At 44.5% G+C, this 13,193-nt stretch overlaps 1 protein-coding gene across 1 annotated transcript in view; it reads left to right on the top strand.

The window, feature by feature from the left end:
- The window catches only part of LOC147732516 (carotenoid-cleaving dioxygenase, mitochondrial-like), a 711,267-nt gene that overhangs the window by 652,470 nt on the left and 45,604 nt on the right, over nt 1-13,193 (top strand). The window contains exon 8 of the mRNA XM_086958817.1: nt 1,474-1,611. Coding sequence (XP_086814943.1) covers nt 1,474-1,611 — 138 coding nt within the window. The remainder of the gene's footprint in view (nt 1-1,473; nt 1,612-13,193) is intronic.

Raw genomic sequence — 13,193 nt, 5'->3', positions numbered from 1 at the left:
AGTCTGATGCCTGAAGAATATTCAAAAGGTGAGGAATCTGCAGCTAGATAGAGTCTCTACAGGAAAGACCACTAACAAAAGTATGCAACTTGTTGTTTTAACCTGACCTGCTCCCGACGACCACCAGGTGATCCCTCAGGTCCCCAGGCAACCAATGATTGCATCCTGCGGGAAGCCCGCGAAAATTCAAACAATGCGTTCACAGTTAGCTGCAGGTCTGGACAGGTGCAATCTGCCCCACATATGTCTCTGGTGCCCTTGATAATGCAATACTTCCCTTGCGTACTTTGGGGCAGATTTACAAGCCCCTTGCACCTCTTTTGCATCATTTCTAACATGGGAAAGGCGACACAAAAGTGGCGCAAGGGGCTTATAAATCTGCCTCTTTATTTCAAGGGTGCAGCAAGGTCAGTACCAACACCTCGGGCCAGCTCTCTTAGTTAAAGTGACTTCAACGAGCAAAAAAAGTGAAAGATTGAAGGTTTTTTTAATTTCAACCACCAGTAATTATCCAGGCCTCATTCTAATACACAGATGTGTATTTAGGTCGAGCCAGGGCAACGCTGCACTGCTCTGCAAGGCATGCTGTATTGAGGTATAGAATAGAAGCTCCGCCCATCTTTTCAATTGGCTCCTGTTACTGTCTGTTCGAAATCGTCACTTTTCATTTGTGAATAGGCTTAGTAGTCCCTCCTTGGTACCACCTTGTTTTCATTTGTAACCTTCCATAAGGACTCAACTTTTTACCTGTGTTAGTACACGGTCTGCTTTATGTAGTCGGTGAGCACTATTTTCTTTAATGATCTTCTCATTTTCAACCCACGACGTCACAGCACCCTGCCCGCTTTATATTGTTATTAGTAATGTATGCATTTAATTTACAGCGTGTTCCAATTTAACTATAACGGCCACGCGTATTTATTTATTTAATTTAAGGAGCGGTCCGCTTTCACTTTAGTGGCTGCACTTATTTATTTAATTTACAGTGCTGTTCACTTCCCTTTAGCGGCTGCGCTTATTTATTTATTTAATTTACAGCGTGGCCCGCTTTCACTTTAGTGGCTGCACTACAGAACCTTTGTTAATCTATTTCTTTTTGGGTGAAAGTGCCCCATAACGCGCAATCGCTTTAAGTTGGCCGCGCCCCTTTCTTTAGACCCTGCTCGCTGTAACCTGAACATGGCGAGCAGAATCTAAAGAAAGGGGGGCAGGCACCATTAAAGTGGTCTCGCATTTGCGAGAGTTTGAGCTATTGGCATTAGAAATGACAATGCCTTTTACATATGAGTTGCTTTGAAAAACACAGAAATAAAAGGCATTGTCATTTCCGATGCCAATAGCTTAAACTCTTCCAAATGTGAGACCTATTGCATTAAAAATGCTTGTTTTAGCTTGTCTGTGGCATTTAGAACTTAGGAATGGGCATGAAGTAGGATGATACACCATGTCTCTCAATCTTTATGTGTTTTTCAGACTTATAACATGCTGGGGAAAAGCTTTCCTCGAAGGTTTGTCCTGCCCCTGGCCATGGATGTGACCGCTCCAGCAGGAACCAATCTCAACCCCTTGTCCTACTCTACGGCGAAGGCTGTGAAGAAAGATGATGGCACGGTAAGAGCGTACCTTCCTGCATATGTATTTTACTGAAAAGGTTCAATTAAATATTTCTAATGCATTCTGTATTTACAGCACTTCCGGAACAGTGACACGTGACTTATCTACGGGCAACTTTTACGTTGGGAGATTCCTCGGGAATGCAATAATGTGACAGACAGAAATGCTAGTAACCATCACAGTACATCTCATGGGATAAATGAAACCAGAATTGGCATAGCCAATAGGTCTTGCTTTTGGGACCTTATAAGTATTTAGTTATGCAGCACAATTTCCTTGGTGCAACAACATTAACTGTTACATGGCTAAACACTTAAAGGGCCCCAAAGGTGAGACCTATTGGCTATGCCTATACTTTTTTTTTTAAAGGACAAGCAGTGCTATCAGGCTCCGGCTGCCACTTAGAGTTAGAGAGAGAGAGGTGGGTAGAGATAGAGAGAGAGAGGTGTGTAGACAGAGAGGTGGGCAGAGAGATCTTCTTTCTGCGGGAACTCTTTAAGGCATAGAGACTATGCTCCATATTATGTATCGAAAAAAACCGAGATCGACAAGCTTCAAAAGCGGGCGGTTCCTGTTGCAACCATGCAGATGCAATACATAGCCTGTACACTGCGGTTACTAAAAAGATAAGTTTGACATGTTTCTTCGGGATGCTAGTACTCTCTGTGCCCATTTCAACACCCAATAATATCTGAGTTGCTGATAATTGTATCTGACTGCCCACAATTGCCGAGACACATTTTTTTATCTGAGACAACAAGGGAGCTAACACAGTACATGTACAAAAAATGTGAACATCATCCGCTGAGGTGAACCCACACCAAAAACATTTACCTATTGCATCTCCCGGCCATTTGGACACCCTATATGGGGTATAGTATAGATTATATATTGATTTGAAATGTTGCGCCACCAACTTTGCAGACAAGAATACATCTTTGGCCATATCTAATGAAATTTCTATTTGAATGTCCTTTCTGCCTAGTTTAGCACACCATTTACTGTTCTGTTGCTCTAGATCATTTTCTTTAGTGTCTAACAAATGTTTATATAAAGCTCCAATCCTTACCCCTTTCATAATGTCTTCAATCAGAGAATTCGGTTTAAAGTTACCTCCCATACCCATTAAATAGTTACGAATCTGTAGATATTTTGCAAAATGGTCTCTAGGGAGAGAATATTGTTCTCGTAATTGTTCAAAAGATTTACAATAACTAACATCGTACAAGTCACCCACCACTCTAATGCCTTTCTCCCTCTAATTGAGAACAATTCTATCCCACGCGTCTAAAGGTAGAAAAAACGACGATGAGAATGGAGTGTACCACGTTATTTTCCCAAAGCCCAATAGCCTCCTAACTATATGTCAGACCTTATATGCAGCTGTTATTGTCTTAAAACGGGTGCCTTTGTAGTAACTTTGTTCTAGATACTTAAATAAACAGTTTTTAACTTTTACCCCCAGCAGCATTTGATAGATCGATGGACAATCTGCAGGTCTTGCTGGATCTTCGCCGGTTAATAAAATTCCCATTCCTTGTAACATACACGCATAATAATAAAGTGTGAAATCGGGTACCGACCATCCCCCCACATTTCTTGGCAGAATCATAAAACGCCTAGCCCTTCTAGCTTTCACTCCAGACCACATAAAGCGCATACATAATGTCTGCAGTTATTCCAAACTGGTCTTGGGAACTTCTAGGGTTATACATCTGAAAAAATATAAAATTTGAGGAAGAATCAGCATTTTTAATAGGTTACATCGTCCCACTAATGAAAGGTATAAACATTCTGCATGATCTAATTTTTTCCGAACACTGAGTAAGAGCTGGTCCCAATTAACTTTAACTAAAGAAGTTGTACAAGCTCGCAACGTGACTCCCAGATATACCACCTCCTGACATAGTCTAGAATCGGTATAGCTTGGTATATTTATACTAAGTAGCTGGGTTTTTGCTGAATTTAATTTGTATCCCGATGATTTACCAAATTCTGCGGCCAAATGCTCTATAGCCTGCATTGCCATGATGGGTTTAGACGTGGCCACTGCCACGTCATCAGCATATGCTAACACCTTAACCTGATATATATGAACCTTTAGTGGGGTTATATTGACATTAGAGTCCAGCATTCTTAAAAAAGGCTCAATGTATAAAGCAAATAGTAAGGGGGAGCAGGGACACCCCTGTCTAGTCCCCCTACCAATTTGTACTACCGCCGATTCCAGGCCCATGGTGCTGATCCGGGCTACCGGATGCTGATACAGAACCTGTACTGATTTGATAAATTCAGGGCCGAAACCTCGACTCTTCAAGTTATCCCACAAAAAAGACCACGCCACGCGGTCGAAAGCCTTCTCGGCGTCCAATAAAATTAAACAGAAAGGTTCCCTGGTTACCTTAGCATAATCGAGTAATGTTATCACTCTTCTAACATGATTAGTAGTACTACGTTGAGGAATAAACCCATGCTGTGTTTTTGAAACAAGACCCGAAATAACCCCAGAAAGCCTATTCGCTAAAATCTTCGAGTATATTTTACCGTCTACATTTAGGAGTGATATACTTCGATATGATCCCGGTAGATTAAGTGGCTTGCCCTTTTTATGAAATACCACTATAGTCGCTTCTTGCCAAGTTTTGGGGGCAGAGTCTTTCTGTGCTGCAAGCATCGTTGCCAAGAGATCCTTTTTTAGGAGCATAAAAAACGTTTTATATATTTCTAAGGGTAATTTATCTGGGCCAGCAGCCTTGCCCAGTGCCAGTCCGTTTACCGCTGATTTTAATTCCTCCAGAGTGATAGGCGCGTCTAACATTACCCTATCATCTTCCGAAAGGTCCTTCAGACAATGTTGGCTAATCAAAAATGCAGCATTACCATCATTATACACATCCCCCTGATATAATAACTCATAAAACTGCCTGAATACCTCCAGAATACCCTGCTCGTCCTTAACGGGATCACCTTTATAATCTAGTATCTCGTCGATCCACTGGGCTGCCGCTTTTGCTCTTAATCTTTGGGCGAGACATCTTCCACTTGCCTCGCCATATTCATAATGGCTTTGTCTTTTAGCGAAAAAATTTTTAGCTGCTTCCTGGGACCACCTCAGATTTATTCTTGCCTTCAGACGCGCTACTTCATTGATCTCTGCATCTGTATTAATCCCTGCCTGTATCCCTACCAGAAGCGCCTCTTCGGCCGTGATCAACTCTTGATACAATGCCTTTATTTCCACAGCTTGTTTCTTTTGATTATACAAACCCCAACTCAATACTTCCCACGAAAAGCAGCCTTAAAACAATCCCACACACACCCTACATTACTACTCCCCTGATTAATGTTGAAAAAAGATACAATCCACTCCTTCATATGTTCAATAAAGAGTTGTTCAGTCAATATTTTGCGGTCAAAAGAGAACTGTCGTGGACGTTCACTAGAGATAATACTAGATAGAGTCAATACAACTGGCCCATGGTCTGATGTCACTCTAGGATATACTTGAATTGCAGCCTGATTCAACATCAATATAGAAACAAAAAAATTGTCTAATCGAACCAATGTGCGATGTGGAAAAGAAAAAAAGTATACCCAGGTGACCCGCCCCTTAAAACCGACCAAGCATCCACCAATCCATGGGCTCCCAGGAATTCCTGTAGTGCTTTGAATACTTTCGGTTTCCTGCCTGTATATCTCACCTTCTCGTTATTTAGCACGTTAGGTGCTAAGTTTATATTGAGATCACCGCACATAATCAATGGTGTGGGCCAAGCTGCCAATACATTTAAAAAATTAAGAGTTTCTGCTTCGTCTAAGTTTGCTCCATATACAACACACACAGTAACTTTAATGTTGCCCACTACACATTCTGCTATCGCCCAGCGTCCCAACCTATCAGATTGTGTCCTCCCTGTGGTAGCTATATGAGTCTTGGCAAGAATTGCCACCCCTCTGGCTGCCCCTGAATATTTAGTGCAAACTATTGAATTGAACCCCAGTTCTGTTAACAGATGACTCTTAGACCAAACCAATTGGGTCTCTTGCAGGCATATGATGTCACATTGCAAAGCCTGTATCTCTTGTGTAACTCTCCGTCTTTTCTCCACTGAATTCAGCCCCCTGACGTTCAGTGTGCCAACCCTTAGACCCCTACCTGCCATTTCGCCACTTCAGATTTTGCATCATTGCTCCAAATAAATTTCACCAATTGCTCCCCAACATCACCAAAATACAAGTTTCTTCTCAACCCTAACTCATGTGTTATTTTCTTTTTTCTCCCCAATTCCCCACTCCCCAACTTAACCCCTCCCCATCAAAGCCCAACCTCCCAACCTCGCCACCACCCTTCACGAGGCTTAAGGACCATGTCCTCTGTGATGCAGAAATGCCTTCACTGCGTGTCATGACTCCCCTTCTCCCCCATAAATTTTTTTATCGTCCCAAACTCATAATCAACAGCCTTACTTCAGGCTAATTGTATCCTCCTTAGGATGTCCTCCATAAATACTACTTCAAGAGCCAGCAAAAATCTGCGTTACATCATTCACATAATATTTCTCTCATACACATGTAGTCAGAGGTCTCCGGCCTCTATCTGCAAATAAATCGATCATTCAATTATCTTTGTAGTATTCAGTAGTATTCAGGCCCTTAACCCCAGGGCACCAATTGCCTACTTGATTTCCAATGCTAACTCCTGAATTAATTTGACCTAAAAACTCCTAATGTACTATTGGCTATAGTTTAGGAACAAAACAACGCAACGTTACACCTCCTACACCCCTGACCACCCATTATCACCCTCCTAAATTTTAGCTCAAATCAAATTCCCTCTCACAAATGCGGTGTGTCCTTTATAGTCTATTTCAGAGAGTTCAGTAGTTGAGATTAAGTTTTCGCTTGTTTATCAATTTGATTCAAGTATACCTGAGCCTCAGACCCAGAGGTAAAGTATCTCGTTTGATCTCTAAAAATAGTCTTCAATTTGGCTGGGTGAAGTAGAAAACATTGAGTGCCTTTTGCCTGGAATAGTGCAATTAACTTCCGCATTTGCCATCTCTCATTCACGGTTGTTGGGCAAAAGTCTGGACGAACAAAAAACTCACACCCAACCGCATTCCTCCTTTTCTCTGGGCGTGCAAGATCGTACAAAGCCTCTCTCAGAAGAAAGTTATTTAAACAGATCAAGATGGCCCTTGGGTATGCTTTCTGTCCATTGTCACGCCGACGATTCACAAAAGGGAACCTATGTGCACGAATGATTTCAATTTTAAAATTCCAGGATTTCAATTCCGGAAAGGCCTCACTGAACATCTGAATAATGAACCTACGGGGGTCCGATCCCTCTTTACCTTCCGGAATGCCCAGAACGCGTAAATTATTGCGCCTAGCGCGATTCTCAAGGTCAGTGAGTTTCCAGTCTATGTCCGACTTTGATTTTTGTAGTATTTCTATAGCCGATTGATGTTTTCCCAGGCTATCTTCGGTTGAGGAGACTCGCTGTTCCACCTCCGTCACCCTGGTGGTTACCTCAGTGCAAGTTTTCACTAGGCGCCTTACTGTATTCTGAAGCTTTTTCACCGCTCCTTGTGTTCGCAGCCCTACAGCCCTGTCTCGTTCCGTTGAGCCATTACGCTTTTGTATATCAGTCCTAAGGTGACTGCATCTTCATTTATCTCCTCTTCATCCAAATTGAACTGGGCACTTGGGGTACCTTGATTCTGGTCTACATTTCTTGCCACTTCTGGCATCTTCCTGACTGTCTCGCACGTTGCACCATGTTCATAGCCGTCCTGTTCTTCCTCATCTGGCATTGTCCCCCAATCTCCTAGGTTACTTAGACTGTCCTCATCATTTCCTTCATTTTCCTTGTCTGATGGAGAGGTCAGATCTGACATTGAATACCATTTTCCGTCTGAACCTGCATATTCTGACCCGCTGCCGCCTTCAACCCCCAGATTGGTATCTGGCCCTGTAATGTTATCCGCCCCATCCACACTGTTAACTGTTTCAATTTCAATTTCCTCTGTTGGTTCGAGCTGGGAGGTTACAAGTGGATCATTATCAGGCAACGGAGTTTGCTGCGGGTCGTTCTGGGATTCCGCCATCACTTAATCATTGTGAGGTTCCACGTTAGAGGCGTCTACTTTGGATTTGTTATTTTTTTTATTGAAGATTGCCGGGACAACTCGCTGTCTCACTGCCCCATCTTGTGGGCCTTTACTTGAGAGTGTTGCGGCATTTTTTTGGGGCGGTTGAGCGCTGGGGGTTGTCAAGATGGGTGAAGCATCCTGTTGCACATTAGTTATTCCCTTCAAATATACACCATTAGATACAATCCCCAAAGTTCCATCTACAATAGAGGACTGCAATGGATCATCAGCGATATTCCCTGCTGCATTCCCCTCTATTGGAGTATTCATAGGGGCTGATATAGCCGCTGCACCCCGATTCCTTGTGCCTCCTCTACCTTTCGCCATTATATTTATATATGCCAAAGTGAGACGACGAGGATATAACTGCAGGGGCTCTTTTCCCAAAACCTCAAAGCAGTTAGGCGTTTTCACCACTTGTGACTTTCAGTGGAGTCGTATGCTTAAAGCGTATGCAGCAACAATTGCTTTTTACCCCCTCCAGTGTAGCTCACCGTAGTCCGTAAGTCCGTAAGCCGTTCCTCGTGTAGTTCCAAGTCACTTTCTCCGGCAAAAATCAAAGGTGGGCAATATTCTCCGTCAAACAGTGTCCCAGTCTCCGCGTAAGCCGCTCTCCATCGAGCTTCCACTCTACTCGACTCTAACACAGCTGCAGCATGTTTGCCGGTTACCGGCCGAACCCTCCCTGCTCACTCCAAGGACCGCCTCCTCAACAGCTCCAGCCGCCTCTCCGTGTTGCCGACAGCCCCGTACTCCGTATTCCATGCGCTAAAGACGCTCGTTCTGGACACCACACTCTCCGCAAAAAAAGAAGACAACGATATCGGCGTCTTTGATAAGCCGCCACCGACGCCGCCGCCGTCTAACAGGTAAGAGGTGCAGAAAAGACTTTAGTGAGGGGGATTAATGAAGAGTCATGCGGAGCGCAGCTTCACAGCACTTCACCGGCCACAGCAGCGGCCGCCATCTTGCCTCTGAATCTATTTTTTTTTTTTTGTAATTTGAAAGATATCACTGGAGATCAGTAGGTACATCTAAGTAAATTAGGAGCGCATTTAACATGTGGCTAAAGGGTTGACAGCTCTCTCGAGAGTTGGGCCTCTGGCTACATTTCGAAATCCCCATCTGTCTGATTCAGCAGATGCACTGAAACCAGAGCTGAATGTCATGACGGCTATATTTTTGAATTTTGCTCACACAGCATTCATTTTTATGTCTCGACTACACAGCGCATGCACTGTGCTGCAAGATGTTTTGTTTACAATTCAGTGGGCTTACAATCCACCCACAGCATACCATTAGCTGTTTTTGTTGTCATTCTTATTTACCATCTTTCGATTGCCTAGCTCCAGAGCGCTTCCTTTCATTTCTTATGTTAGCTCCTACCTGTAGCATGGACCAAGTACATGTCATCTTTGTTCTTCTTCGTCTTTTTGCAAAGCGCTATTTTTAAAATTAAGTGTTTTTTATTTTATAAGCGTGTCAGTATTATTACTGGATATGCAGTTTGCTTCCCTGCTTTAAATACGGACACACAACTTATTATTTATATTGCTTTCTTTTATATCCTCATATCATTTATGTATGTTACCCAGCCTGGCTTTCTCCTAGTTGCTCAGCCAGAGTGAGAGATAGCGCGGCTATACTTTGATGCGCGGCACTAACAGTGAGTCAAATCACTTACTTTTTTCCCGCTTTGGTTATTGTTCACGTTTTACCAGTTACGCTTTAGATTCTTCATTTATATTATTATTTTCCTCTGCCGACGTCCCGATATTATTCTCCTAGCATTCCACCGGTGAGCCCTCGTAGTTCTTTCGTCCTCGTCGCCAATTGTTGAGGGAAAGTAGGATACGCAAGGCAAGATGCGATGAAATAATGGGTTTAATAATACAGTAATAAGGGCCCACAGGGAGCCAGCAGATAGGGTGCGATAACAGCCAGAGATAACAGCATCTGGCAATCGAACACTGTGACGTCACATAAGTAATCTCCTAGGATTCGGAGATGGCGTTATGTGACGCGCCTGGAAGAAATAGACAACATACTAAGCATGGAAAATATGAATGTTACATCTTCAACACCCCTCTTTCACTTTCTCAGTCGACTCGTCTCTGGACAAATGCTTGCCTGCCTCCTCGACTTCACCTCGCAGTCACACGCACTTGTTATTGCGCGACCCCCAATGCGCATGATTGAGTCCAGAGACCCAACCCTAACTTCCCTAAGGGTGAACTGTACCATGGCGCGCAGACGCGGCGGCGAAGAGTAGTAGACATCACTGTGTGCTGCATGGTGCAGGCAGTCAACCAGGTAGTGGACTTTTATTAAATAATAATAGCCTAAATAAAATCGGGTCACTTACGGAGCAGCAGCTGCATTTTATGCAGATAGTTGATTGAACTTGTTTGCTTTAGTTAGGTCAGGGAGGGTCCGTTTTGTGACAGGGGGCCGGTTTTGTTGCTGGGGCAGTATTGAAGTCCAAATCGTCCCCAGCAACAAAACCGGCCCCCTGTCACAAAACCGGCCCCCACCCCATCCAGCCTACCCATGGATTGCCCGGTGCCCGGAAGTACCAGTGCCCTGGCGAGGCGTTAGTATTTGGCGCTGCTTCAGATTTACAATTTCTCATAAAGCTGGGGCAGTGTCAAAAAGCCATGGATGTTGCTGGGAATGCCCCCAATAACACCCAGTGCACGCCCCTTTAACACAGAAAACTGCGTTAAAGGGAATAATATTTATGAGGCAGCATTAAGCCAAAAAAAGTGGGTTAGCTCTACCTCGTAAATATGGAGCAGGCTCCTGCGCAACGGAACGTCACAAAAAGTGACACACGGGTGGCAGAAGGGGTCTCATAAATGAGGCCCTCAATATTTTCGCAACTTATATGTCAACAGTTGTTCCCTTCCTTTGAAGCACTATGCAGCAATAGCATATGTGGGCTCTCCATTCTGACTAACTATTGCAGTGAAAAGGGGTTGTGGCTTGGATCGCGATCATGGCTGATGCTTAGCTGGGAAGCTCCGTCTTGGTCCCGCATGAATTCTGTCCAAAGCGAGTGTGGAAGACCACTGATGCCTGAAATTTGCTGGTGATGGGGACAGGCCGGTCACAGACAGTGATCCGAGCTGTGGCCGGAGCTTAGGACTGCAGCGGAGTGGCAGAAAGGTTGCCACAACGGGAGCCTGGAGAGAATGTCATCAGCCCTGCTTTTCAAAAAACAGAGGTCCTTAGTAAAGAAGAGAAAAATTCTAACAATAAATATAGACTAAATAGAGCTATATTTTTAAGAATGCCCAGCCGGACACTTTAATTTCTTGGTAGCAATAATATAAAACAAAGGGAATAAAACACAGAGTGCGATGGACGTGGGACACCAGCCGATGTCCGACTAACACACTTGGGGAACAAACACAAGGGAAGGAATATTCAGGCAAAATCGGGTTATCTGACAATCAAAATTACACAATGATAATCCTCAGTATACACATATGCATGTTCAAGTTGTACTTTAACTATGCATTTGGGGCCCGATGTAGGTAGGGCGTTACCGATCGGTAACGGCCAAAAATACCGATTTTTGGCCCTTACCGATCGGTAAACAGCCATCGAGATGTAGGGAACAAAAAACATAAAGAATCGGAGTGAAAACCGATTCGGAATGAGTACCGAATGGGAAAGAATCCGATACGTACATACCGAAAATCGGATATGTAACGAATCGGAAAAACACGGATTCGGATGCAAAGACCGAATCGGTCCATGTACCGATTCGTTAGTGACACCGAATCGGAAAATCACCGATTCGGTCCATGTACCGATTCGTTAGTGACACCGAATCGGAAAATCACCGATTCGGTCCATGTACCGAATCGGTAGAAAGACCGATTCGGACATGAGCCGAATCGGAAAACATGCCGATTCGTATGAATCGCCGATCGGGAAATTCCCCGATTCCGACAGTTGGGGAGATGTAGGGAGGCACAGAAACACCGAAATCGGCTCAAAATCGGTAGATTTCACTCGGTATTTACCATGGATTGCAATCAGGTGGTAACCAACTCCAACCCATATAAACAGGCCCAAAATGCATTGCAACTTGCAGGATGGCAGCTTTCTATGTCATTGCGAGGCGGCTACGGCTACAGCAGGAAGGACAGAGGGAATGGCTAAGAAATGAACAGGTCTACAGACAGAGGATAACCCTGTTCATGCTCACAGAGGCAGAGATACTACAGAGATACAGGCTGGACTCTGACACCATACTTGAGCTCATCAGGGATCTCAAGCCATTCTTGGACTACCACACCCCAAGGGCACACGCCATCCCTGCGCACATCCAGGTGCTATGCAGCCTACACCTGCTAGCGTCTGGCAGCTATCAAAGTGGTGTAGCAGCAGCAGGAGGGGTGAGCCAGAGCAGCCTGTCAAGGTTCTTCCACACATTCCTTGATGCCATGATACACAGGATGGACCAATACATCTCTTTCCCTGCAACCCACGCAGAACTGCTACAAACCAAAGCTGACTTCTACCAGATGGCACAATTTCCCCAAATCATCGGTTGCATAGATGGCACGCACATTCCGATTTGCCCACCAGCGGACACCGAATACATATACCGCAATCGCAAGTCTACACACACCATCAACGTGCAGGTGATCTGCAATGCAAAGTGCACCATCACAGACCTGGTAGCAAAATTTCCAGGGAGTACCCATGACTCCTATATTTTCCAACAGAGCGGCATATATGCACGGCTGATGGCTGGCGAATTTGGAGAAGGATACCTCCTAGGTGAGACACATCATCAGACCCCCATAACACATAGTAGCTAGGTGGAATACATGTATGCATGTGTCTAATGTGACCCCTTTCTCTTCCAGGCGACAGTGCATATGCCCTCCGCTCATTCATACTCACCCCCTACCTCAACCCCTCCACACCCAGCCAAAGGAGGTATAACCGGGCCCACATACGCACAAGGAATGTTGTCGAACGGACCTTTGGCATCTGGAAAAGTAGATTCAGATGCCTGCACAAGAGTGGAGGTGCAAGGCAGTATACCCCCATCACCTGCTGCAAGATCATAGGTGTATGTGCAATGTTACACAACCTTGCGGTGAAGAAGGGCACTGAGGTGGAGTTGTCTGACTACGAGGACCATGACGACGACGAAGCTGTGCCACTGACACAGCCAGCTGGGGTGTGTACGCCAAGTGATGGCAGATACAGACGTGAGGAGATTACTGAGAACTATTTCTGAGTGAGGACAGATGCAAAGACAGCAAAATGTTGGTTGGAAAAGACAAATTTTAATACTGTTGCAACACAGTTACAGCACTGATGTGCAACAAAAAATGGTGAATAGGAAATAAAATAAAGTTCAAGGTTCAGGTTGCCTCACCCGCCCTTGCAAGGCTA

The sequence above is a fragment of the Lissotriton vulgaris genome, chromosome 2_1 (assembly GCF_964263255.1).
Source record: "Lissotriton vulgaris chromosome 2_1, aLisVul1.2, whole genome shotgun sequence".
Taxonomy (NCBI): Eukaryota; Metazoa; Chordata; class Amphibia; order Caudata; family Salamandridae; genus Lissotriton; species Lissotriton vulgaris.
This window is presented reverse-complemented; position numbering and strand designations above follow the sequence as displayed.